The following is an 11,499-nucleotide window of genomic DNA, read 5'->3' as shown; positions in this document are numbered from 1 at the left end:
AAGGGTCAACTTGTGTTACTCTTGGTCTTGGGCCTGACCATTTTTCTACTGTAAAGCCTATTATTGGAAATTTCTGAATTCTTGTCCACCATCTAATTGGTTCCAGGTTAGCCTGATGAGAGAAGCCGGACAATAGCTTCAGAATCAGTCACCATTGTTTCCATTATCTACTCTTCATGTAATTTTAATTTAGACATTATTGTGTGGAAAAAGAAAACTGAAGTCAGCATAACTTAACCCTAATATAAGTAACTGAAGGTGAATTACATCTTTGTAAGTAAATTACTAGTCTTTCTACTACTGTACATGAAAAATAAAAGAGCATTAGTTTATAGATAAATATGTTTTTTTCAGAGTTCAAACAATTCCTTTTATTTTGCCTTCTAAATCTGTATGTGGTAGAGACAAGCGTCCATATTTATTTATTTATTTGATTTGTCAATCACTTACAAGATAATAGATATAAGTATAAACATGAGTAACAATACAGGAAATAGGTACGAATAAATGGGAACAATAGAACAGGGATGGTAGGCACAATGGTGCACTTGTGCATGCCCCTTACAGACCTCTTAGGAATGGGGTGAGGTCAATAGTGGTGAGTTTGAGGCTAAAGGAGTGGGGGTTAGAGGATGTAACAACAGAGTCATATAGTGCATTCCAGGCATTGACCACTCTGTTGCTGAAGTCGTACTTTCTGCAATGAAGTCTGAAGCGGTTTACATTGAGTTTGTATCTGTTGTGTGCTCTTGTATTGTTGTGGTTGAAGCTGAAGTAATCATTGACTGGTAGGACATCGTAGCAGATAATTTTGTGTGCTACGCTTAAGTATAACCGTAGGCAGCGTAGCTCATTACCCAAACCTAGTTACTTACTAGTTATATTACTCAAACCTAGTTAGCAGAAAGACCAACTAACTAATGTTTATGCGGGTACATCATTTTCTATTTAATTTGTTTATTTTAAATTATTTTTACTTCAAAGTCAGATGGCGTGCATTCAATGGAATGTCTGAAAATATTTTAATGCTTAGCTCCCCTTCTCTTGATGTTACAGCTATTATCAAAACTCCTGTGGAATTTCATGCCACAGAAGTCAAAAGTCCAGACAACTCTCAACACAGAAGAGTTAGTTGCTTATCTCAGCATCTGCAGAACTCCCTGTAAGAACAGTCAGATTGGAGTTCCAAAAATGTGATGACTCTGGGGATAGTTTAAAGGTGCTTTTTCAGAAGGCAACTGGAGAAACTTCTTGGATGAGAAGCGAAAGGTCTTCAAAAGAAAAACAAGAAAGTTCACTTTTCCTCCTGAAAAAGCACCTTTGAGACAACCATGACCTGGATGACTGAGAATCTGTACAGACTTCCACTCTGGGGATAGTTGCAAATTAGAGCTCCCTGTCTCTTTTGCTGCCATCTAGTGGTTATCTGGATTTCTTCAGCCCAGACTGAAGTCTCCACCTGCCAAGATTGGGCAAGTAAGTGAATTTCAGCATGCTTAACTAAAGGGCAGGAGCTTTTTGAAACATCTGTAAAGAAACTGACAAGCCTTCAAAAGGAACAGAAATTCCTGTAATCTCGGGATGAATAAATCCTGCACCTGGCTTTAGATAAATAAATCCTCTACCTAAGGAATATGTTGGGAGAACTCCATACAAATTCCAGTATAACAATGCCCCCATTAAAAAAAAGTATTCTTAGATCCCTGTGCTGAATAGAAGGCTAAGCCCAGATACTGATCCACATTATTTTAATGAAATGATTTTAACTGTATGTACTGTTTTATATTATGCATTTTAAATTGTTCTAAGCTATTGAATGTTTATACAACAAAGGTGGAATATATAGTTAATATTAAATAAAAATAAGGGAAATGAATGCTTCTGGATTAAATTCTAAGTTGACTGCCAATATAACCTATCTTCAAACCTGAATGTATGGCTCTTTACAACCATCAATACCGAACAAAGCATCACTTTAGAAAGGTTGAAACTAGCACAAGAGTTCAGATATGAATTGTTTTTAAAGTATATTAGAGCTGAGAACTCGGCAACTGCAGATTCCTCTTATCCTTTCTTCCCAGATGCCAGTTTCTTAACCTCTTTTTCCTGGTTTACAGAAGCCTTTGGAAATTTTATCTGAAAAGGGCAAAATAATTAGCAGAAAGCTCTATCAAGAGCTAAACAACTGTGTGTTGTGCAATGCATCAGAAGCTAAGCTATGAGTGTATGTTGATAGGCTTGTGCTGACCTCCTGATTACTTTAGATCTAATCAAGGCTGCCAATATCTATGACATACCCAGACCTTTTTGATGTAGATCAGCAACATTGCTTTCCACTTATTCCCCCTTGTAGGAATGCAAAGAATAACAAAGACACATGTTATTCTAAGGCTTGCTATAGTATCACCTAAGAGCTGGAGATACCCAGGAAATTCATCAAAATAGTTTTTCAATAGACCATGTTCTTTTTAGACTTTAAAGAAAAATATAAATCATTACATTTTCATAGGAAAATCCATGTTCAAAAATCCCACACTGTATATCCTGCTTTGTGAGATTTGAATTCAGAATGGAGCCAAAACTAAAGTTTTCTATTCAATCCTCTCCCCCTCAAACCAAATGATGAGGTTCATCATCTGAACCCTACCGGTCAATCAATTGGATCAGATTAGACAATGAAATGTAACTCATTTAAAGGTAGCGTCTTCTCCCGTAGCTTAATAAGTTGTATCTTCGAAAACATTGTTTTACTTTCTCCAGTGTCTTTTATAAGCTATTTTATCTTGTATCATTTTTCCTTATATTGACTTCTGCTAAGAAGTTGGTTTTTCTAATCTTGAATTTCTATAAAACATGTGACTTTGCTCTCAGTGTGAGGCTTCTTTATATCAAAAAGTGGGTGTCATTCTTCCTTCATCTTTATAAATATTATATATACTCTGAAACAGGAGTCTACACAAGCAGATAATTTGAACATTATTTATTTCATTTGGAACTGTGTGTATGAAAGATAATTAATTTCCATTGTTTTCCAATTTTCCTCTCCTTTTATATCTGAATAGCCCCCCTATAATATAATCATATATATATGATTGTATTATATATATAATAGAATCATATATATATAAAGAATATATTTTGTTTTAAATTATTCTTGAGGTAGCATTTTTTCTTGTATTTTCAATTCAACTTACATATTCTCTAAGTACTTCCTGCTGGGTAAATTCATTATAGAAATGCACCATATAATGAGGGTCATTTTTCCATTATTAATATATATATATAATGAATATAAATAGCATCCTATCTTGTAAAGGAGAATGGCTTCAATGTTTATTAGTTGGCCAAACAATAATATACTAAAGAGATTTTGAACAAAGTTATGTGAAATTTCTTCTGAGGAAGAGTATTTTCTAGTCTTCTCTTTCCCATTCTGTTAACTTAAAACTAGATTTTAACAGTAAAGCAGTCTTTTCTATCTGGTTTGCCAAATGAGCTCATGCTTGGAAATCTCTTTCATACCACCAATTCCTGCTGAAGGATCTGACTCCAGTCAGCAGGAACCTTGTGTTCCCTATAGGGCCTCCTTTTTATGTTTTTATTACAGCAACTCCTCCCATGACATCTCCTCTGTGATTTCTTTGTCCTTTGCTAAAACTGTTGGAAAATTCCCAACTGGTTTCTTCACCAGACATAGGCACTATGAGACTTTAGCTAATGACATCATCTTTGCCTCTGTGCATTTTCAAGGGTTACAACCATGTAGAATGGTTTTTCTAACTGAGATGCAGAAGAGAGTTTCCAGGGTTCAAGATAAGCTGTAAGACTATGAAAAAATGTCCAGGTTATCTTAAGTATGCTTTACTTGTGTTTAGCTATTATTCCCACAGTATATTATCCTATTGTGTCATTCATTCTTTCTTATTGGGATGGGGGCGTGGGTGTGCTTGGCTAGCTCTGGAATTACTGTATCCATGTAAGAATCTGTTCTGGTCAGCCATTTAATAATTTCATTATTACAGCCATTTCATTAATAATGAATAGAATATTCAAGGCAAAAGTGATATACAACTGACAAAATACTTTAAAGGAAAGAAAAATAAAATACAATTATCCTATGTTGCAGACTAATTCTTAAAAGAATGTGTAATTCTAACCTTAACTCTAGTTTATCAAATCTGCAGATTTATTTTTAAGTAAAGATAAATGATTGGTCAAATAGACATATTATATCAAAGCACTCATTTCCCCCCCTCTTATACAGAAACCTAAAGAGTTGGGTATTTTTTTAAAAAACAAATTAGATTTTTTAAATGACCAATCCTTTTCTCAAAATATGATACATATTCTTTCTCATGATTTCCATAATCCAGGGAGTTATTAACCTGAAAAAAAGTGTATTGGCAAAATTGTGGTGAATAATAGAAAACATTACTCTTTAATAACAATATAATATGTATGTCTCTCCATTATTTGTTTAAGAAACATGAAATACATTAATATGCAATCTCTTTGGTTCAACTGAACTGCCAGACATGCTGCTAAATAAGAAATGTGTTGTTGGAAGCAATAACCTTCTGGGTTCAGTTCCAAGTGGGGAAAAGGACACTGGAAACATGGAGGCTGTTTGGGAAGATGGTTTAATGGTGGACAGGACCACATGCCTTGGAGTTCCTGGGCAAAAGGGGGAGAGATGCTGAGAATCCCTTGGTTTTACACCCTCTGTTGGGCCACACCTTAGTGTTTCCAGTTCCTGTGTAAGAAATGTATCCCATTGACTGTCAGACTCCCAGGGGCGGGGGTCTTAACTAACTTTGTAGACTTTGTCTGGACCACACGGCTTCACCTGAATGCTGGCTGATGCAATCTTCCCAGGCCATGTGGTGAGATGAGGGCCATTCTTAATTCCATCACCCAGGGAGCTGCAGGAAGCTGCTTTGTCTTTAAAACATATTTCTCCTTTTGTCATCCAGGGAAATAAAATATTTTCTGCCTTTTAAATATTTCCTAGAATATTTCATTCTTCTAGGAGAGAGGTGGGTGCTAACTTTCTACAGTGTCCTGAAGGACTAAATAATTAATCAAAGCCTATCTATTCATTTTTTATGTGAAGTTGAAACTATGAACATCTATAAAGAGATATATGGTATTCAGCTTTGTTTGGGTATTTTCCCACGTCATTATAGTTGTGCTTTTAAAGTTGTAGCAACGTTTCGGCAGAATCTCATCTGCCATCATCAGGCTTCTGTATAGTTCTGTATAAGAAAACATCTATAAAGAGACTTTCTACAAGGCCTCTACTGATATTATGAATAAAAACACCCTACAATTAGTCAATACATAAGTAGAAAACAGAAAATCAACAAATAACTAAACGTATTCATAATATATTCTTAATAAATCATAAACTAATAAATCAAACTATGTTAGGAATCACTATTTTGATATCATTAGAAAAATGATCTATACTTCCTTAAGAGTAGTAATTACCAAATATCTTACTCTTCAGAAAGATTGAATCTCAGCAAAGGAAATCTGGAAGATGTGCTAAAATTTGAATGCAAAAAAAACAGAACAATAAAAAAATGTGAATCAGAACCCAGAAAGATGGAAAAAAATGTGAAGAATACACAAAGCATACGCAGAGTACAGATTTAAGAACTGTCTTATAACACTCATCAGACATAATCAGAGTGATTGGTGATTAATGCTATTGGGATCTATAGCTATTCCAATATAGAGGGGAAATGGAGGATAACAACCCTTCCATTAAGTGTGTATGACTTAATGGCAGGGTTCTCTTAAAAATTGAGGGAAAAGCTATTTAGGTTGAGTGGTAAACTTCAGGGACAATTATTTTGCAGTCTATTTTTCATTTGTTGCAAATAATTTAACCTGAATCTGAGAACTACTTAACAGTTGAGTAGCAAAAATAAAAGGATACATCTTGATTAAATGATAGATTTAAGGGACATTTGGATCTACAGATCTCAGAATTTGCAATAGACTGGATATTTCCTAATCACTGCACACATTTTACCTACAAACCAATAACCCCCACCTCCTCAGTGGTGAGTGTTGGAAGAATTATCCTTCTGGGTTCAGTTCCAAGTGGGGAAAAAGACACTGGAAACATGGAGGCTGTATGGAAAGATGGTTTAATGGTGGACAGGACCACATGTCTTGGAGCTCCAAAGTGAAAACGACAATCACTTGCTTCAAGGTGAAAAGAAGGGACGGCCAAGATGCTGAGAGACCCTTATATACCCTCGGTTGGGCCCCACCTTAGTGTTTCCTGTTCCTGTGCAAGAAATGTATTCCATTGGCTGTCAGACTCCCAGGGGTGGGGGTCTTAACTAACTTTGTAGACTTTGTCTGGACCACATGGGACCACCTGAGTGTTGGCTGATACAATCTTCCCAGGCCAGGTAGTGAGATGGGTAGAGGCCTTTATTATATAGAACAGTGGCCCCCAACCTTTTTTGTGCCACGGCCCGGTACCGGCATCACAAAATGATCCGCGGCCCGGTACCGGCATCAGCACGCATGACAAGGCAAGGCGAGCTGAGCGACTGGCCAGCCAGCTGTCCCCTGCTTCTCCCCGCCACCTTCAACTCCTCCTTTGTACCTTTGTCGATGGGCTTTGCTTCAGGACGGCTTCGGGGCGGTCACTTGGCTTGCCTTGCCTTGGGTGCTGAAAGAATCCTCGCGCCTTAGTTTCGTTCGAAGCCCCTCCCCTTTCGATGAAACTAAGGCGCGAGGATTCCTTCAGGACCCAAACGCCGCTTTCCAACCGGAAAAGCTCACCCGGAAGCACTTTCTTGTCAAACAAGATGGCGGCGCCCAGCAAACTGGTGCCCCGGTAGGAAATGTTCCACGGACCGGGACCGGGACTGGTACCGGTCCGTGGCCCGGTGGTTGGGGACCCCTGATGTAGAATACTCTGGCCTAGGCCTTAATGCCCAGGGGGGGTGTTGAGTTTCTGCCTCTGTGAGGTGAGTTTCTGCTTTCAGTTTCTACTCTTTTTAGGGGAAATATTCTGCCTTTTTAATATTTCCTAGGATATTTTTCACTTTTCTAGGAGAGGGGTAGGTTCCTACATGAGGATGGTGAGGAATCAGTTTTGTGGAACAGCACTGTGAGCCTTAACCACTTCTGGAGTGCCCTTTGCCTAAGGCATCTGTGTATGGCTTCTCTTTTTGCACCTGGCTGCACCTAGTGAATCTCAGGATTTTACATAGTTTATAACAAAGCAGAGCCTACTAAACCAAAGTCTGCTCATCCTTTGAAAGCAGGACTTACAGGCAATCTGGAGGAACCTTCAGTTTGTCCTTTCCAGGCAGTGAAATACCCAGCTATAAGCGCATGAAGCCCAACAGATCGGGAGAGTCTGAACTCGTCGGAAAATGTGAAAGGACTGTTCTGATTAAAGCGGAGGTTTGGATTTTTAAAAAAATGCTGCCTCGGTGAAAGGAAAATGAGAAGGGTTTATTTTTATTTTTGGCTCTCTTTTACTTACGCGGGTCACAATTCGCGCCTTTAAAAAACAACAACAACCTGCGCACAAGTGAAGCGTATACGGTACCTCTGCCTGCAAACGTGTCAGCACATGTCTTTTTTTTTAGCACACACAACACAGACACACACACCACACACACACGCGGAAGCGCGCGTCTTGCCTTGCGTTCCCTCCCTTCCCTTCCGTTCCCTCCCCTTTCCTCTCCTCGCGCGAGCCCGCCTAGGGTGGCTACTGTGGCAGAGATTGGTGTGTTTTTCTCCATCTGCGTCACATGGCTGCCCCTCCCCCCCTCTTTCCTCGCCCTTCCCTTCCCTATCGCGGCGCGCCACTCAGCTCAGGTCACTTTGACAAGCTCGCGCTCTCCTCTTCCTCTCCTCCTCCTCCTCCTCCTCTTCCTTCGCCGCGCAATTAGCATATTAATCAGCCCAGCGATCGGATTCCGAGTCGGTGGGAGCGCAGGGTCGTCTCGCGCACCGCCAGGCCAACGCAGCCCAGCCCTGGACTCGCCGACGAGCGGAGGGAGAAGCGGCATTGGGCTGCCCCACTTACTGCGGTTGCTGTGCTTCCCGGCGGGGAGGCCCCACAATCGGGGGCGGCCTTGCCCAGCGATTGGGGTCTCTCTCAGAGCGGCGGATGCCAGGACCCGCCGAGCGGGCACGTCGCACCTTTGCTGCGCCAGGCCGGGCATGTGAAGATGTCAGTAGGCTGTGCATGCCCAGGTGAGTCTAGGCGCGCTGAAAAAGAGAAGGGCTGGGGCGTACATCCTTTTTACGAGTCCAGGGACTCTCCTTCCTCCTGCCCCTGCCCGGGCCCCTCTGCAGTTGGGAGCAGGCGGTGGGAAAACCAACCTCGGAGCAATCTTTCTTCTTCCAGGAAAAAGACAAGGGAGAAAGAAAATGGCATTTGGGAATTCAGGTTTCCTTTACAAGCATGAGCGCGGGAATTCGGTTTTCTGGCAGCAGGAGGGCAACCTGGTATCGGTTTGGGGCTGGGGCGCCCGGTGCCTATGCTATTGATCGTTTTGCTTGCGGTTAACTCTGGGTATCGGTTGGGAAAGAAGTCTGGGGTTCCTGAGGGGTTCCCGTCTGGGAGGGGAATATTCGTGAAAGTTACTGTTTTGATGGACGGCAATCTCCGGGAGAAGGAAAGGGGGTCTGGGATACTCGGAGTATGCTGCAGGTAAACTGAAGAGGTTATGGGCAAGCTATATCTATCTTACAAAAATAGGTAAGGGGAGACCTCTCCTCAGTGGGTCCTATTCTCTAGGGCTTCTCTGCATGGGCAGAGCATTGGCCAGGAGTATTTTGTGTTCATAGCAGAAGGATGCAGCTGTGTCAAGTTGGTTTTCTGGCCTCTCCTTCAAGATGGACATTGAAATCTGAAACATTTCTTCTGTTTAGGATTATAAATGCCTGTTATTGAAGGCATGCCAATTCTCAAGGATGTGGTTATTTGCTCTGCTGTGTCAGGGCAAAGCTTCACTCCCTGATGGAGGAGCGGTGTGAAGGGATAGCTCTTTTCATTGCTAAGTTGGCCTTGGTGGCCTGGGAGGGGAGAGATTATGATAAAGTCTGTTAATGTGGAGGATGGACAGGCATCTTCCACCTTTAGGAAATGGAACCTGCATAGCTTTTAAACACGGTTGGCATAGATACAGATTCATCAGAGCTGAGTAGATTATAATGTACTCGGCTCTTTCACATGAAACTTAGAAGGAAATGCTATACTGTTAGGTTAAAAAAAAAAGTCGGCATTTCTCTTCAGTCAAGCTTGATTCCTAGTGACTTTATGGACATGTCTTGATTGTTTGCTTGGCAACAGTGTGGAAGCATTCTGTTGTTGTCTTCTCAATTGAGCAGCCTTGCGATTTCATGGTCATTTCCCATCCAAGTGCCAACCACGGCTAGCATTGCTTAGCTTTCTGAGACAATCCAAGACAGTTGAATATTGGCATTATGTGTTTCTTCCACTGCCCCACAATTTTAAGCTGCCTACAGTATTTTAAACCTCCCACAGTGAGATAGGTGGCAAATAAAATTAATAATAAATAGTACTAGTCTTTGAATGACCTTAACTGTAAAATGTAAAACCATCCTACTTGTGTTTCCTAGACGACATATAAATGTAAAGAAGATTAAATTTAGGATGAGATATGTTCCAAAATTTGGAAATGCAATTCAGGTATTAGTCTTCCTTAGAAACATGGTGATTCCATGCTTCTCTGCTTGGAATAAATGAACTACGCAGAGTACATACATGGATAGGCTCTTTTCAACAGGCAAGTCCTGACATATATGTCAGGTCTCCAGGTATGAGGGATGATGTCCTCTACTGTAGTTTGACAGAGACACGGTTTCTCTCTGTGAGAATTCCTGCAATTCTTGCAAAGCATTCAGCTCCAAGCTGAGATTCTGCCAGCTGTGAAACATCCAGGTAGTATTTCCCAAGCTGTCTGTCTCAGTGCCTCATGTTCCTTGCTCCAGATCTAGGTAAATTCCTTCAATGTGTATAGAGCACCACCACCATTCCTTCCTCCCAGAAAGCCAGAACTGCCTGCCTGCTCTGATGCTGGATATTTGAGTAGCTCACCTCTTTGATTCCGCCATTGCCCCCTACCTGTTGTCTGGCTGAATCTATTCCCTTAGCTTGCAGCAATCCCTGCTTTAAACAAGTCCTTTCCTTTCCTGTTTCCCTTCCCCCACCCCCACTGCCACTACTACCTCCTTGTCCTCCTCCTCCATCTCCCGCTGGAAGCTGCCAGAGCTGCTGCTGCTTCCTCAAGCAGAAAGTCACGTGTTCTCCCTCCAAAGCCAGGCCAAACATTTAAAGCACCAGGCACAGCATGGGCTTCTCCCCCTTCCCCCACCCAACTTCCTTTCACACTTTTCCAGGATTTCACCTCTCCCTCTCCCTCCCCCCTTGCCCATTGACTGAAATGGGGGCTGGCAGGATAGCTCATGGAACCAACATCCTGCTCCCAGGCTGCAGCTTGGCCATACCCGATTTCTCGGAGGGAATTTCACATTCATGTTTGCTCTGTGCGCTTGAGGTTAATTTTTGCTACGTTGCAGCTAAATGCTCACAAATGTCTGTATAGGATAATGCCATTATTGCTATTTTGCTTTTTAGCTGAGCCTTGGGAAGGGTGTAGGGGCTGTGATACAGCCAAGATTTTATTAAATCTCACTTTGCTACAACATTGCATGTGAAACAAACACTGTGTTGTTACTATTCCATGTCCTAAGTTATGATGTAATCATGTTTATGGATAAGGTATTATAATTGTCCTGGGATTCGGAGGGCCTCCTAGGAGAATCAAATCAGCCTGCCAGTTGACTGTGGCCTTTTTAAAAAAAAAATGTAAGGAGTAAACTGCTGGGTTTATATTTTTGTATATGATTTTTCTTCTGAAAATTGAAGCTTTCCTTGTGATTTTGCTCTTGGAGTTCATGACAGACTGTTTATTGGAATGAAGAACAAACAAGCTCGGGTTCTGGCTTTCTGCCAGCTAGAAACATTTAATGAACCTCTCATGTGGCTGCTCTTCTGGGGAGGAGGGGGTGCATTAACTTGGAGGAGTTTCCAGCTGTGGGTGTCTGCCTTTAAAGAGGAAGCAGTGGCATTTATAAGTTATAACAAAAGGGCGGCCTCCATTGGTCATTTCTACATATGGTGTAGCTCTGCATTTCTTCTATTCTCCGAAGGATAAGGCAAAGCGAGTTCCTCATCGTCATTCTTTAGACTGGAGGAAAATGTCTGATCCCAGTATTTGATCTGTTCATTTGTCTTTTGCTTGATAGTTCTCCACTTTCCCAAATTCAGATTAAAAAAAATTTTCCCCAATTTTTAAGGGGAAAAGAATGGCAAAAGTGTATAATGGAGAAGGAGGATATAACTGATTGGAGATGGTGCTGGACATACTATCCCTTTGTCATTGTTCATTCAGTGAAGCTGCTCTGTAGTAGTGTGCATGATGATGA

At 41.2% G+C, this 11,499-nt stretch overlaps 1 protein-coding gene across 8 annotated transcripts in view; it reads left to right on the top strand.

Moving 5' to 3' along the window:
* The first annotated feature begins 7,828 nt into the window (after positions 1-7,828).
* Positions 7,829-11,499, top strand: part of LDB1 (LIM domain binding 1) — a 72,130-nt gene continuing 68,459 nt past the window's right edge. For all 8 annotated transcript variants that reach the window (XM_026701182.2, XM_087932886.1, XM_026701181.2 and 5 more), the window contains exon 1: positions 7,829-8,238. In XM_026701182.2, coding sequence (XP_026556967.1) covers positions 8,214-8,238 — 25 coding nt within the window. In that variant the 5' untranslated portion in view covers positions 7,829-8,213. The remainder of the gene's footprint in view (positions 8,239-11,499) is intronic.

The sequence above is a fragment of the Pseudonaja textilis genome, chromosome 4, assembly GCF_049901715.1.
Source record: "Pseudonaja textilis isolate UNSWEBS1 chromosome 4, rPseTex1.2, whole genome shotgun sequence".
Taxonomy (NCBI): domain Eukaryota; kingdom Metazoa; phylum Chordata; class Lepidosauria; order Squamata; family Elapidae; genus Pseudonaja; species Pseudonaja textilis.
The sequence above is the reverse complement of the archived record's forward strand: the minus strand, read 5'-3'. Positions and strand labels throughout refer to the sequence as shown.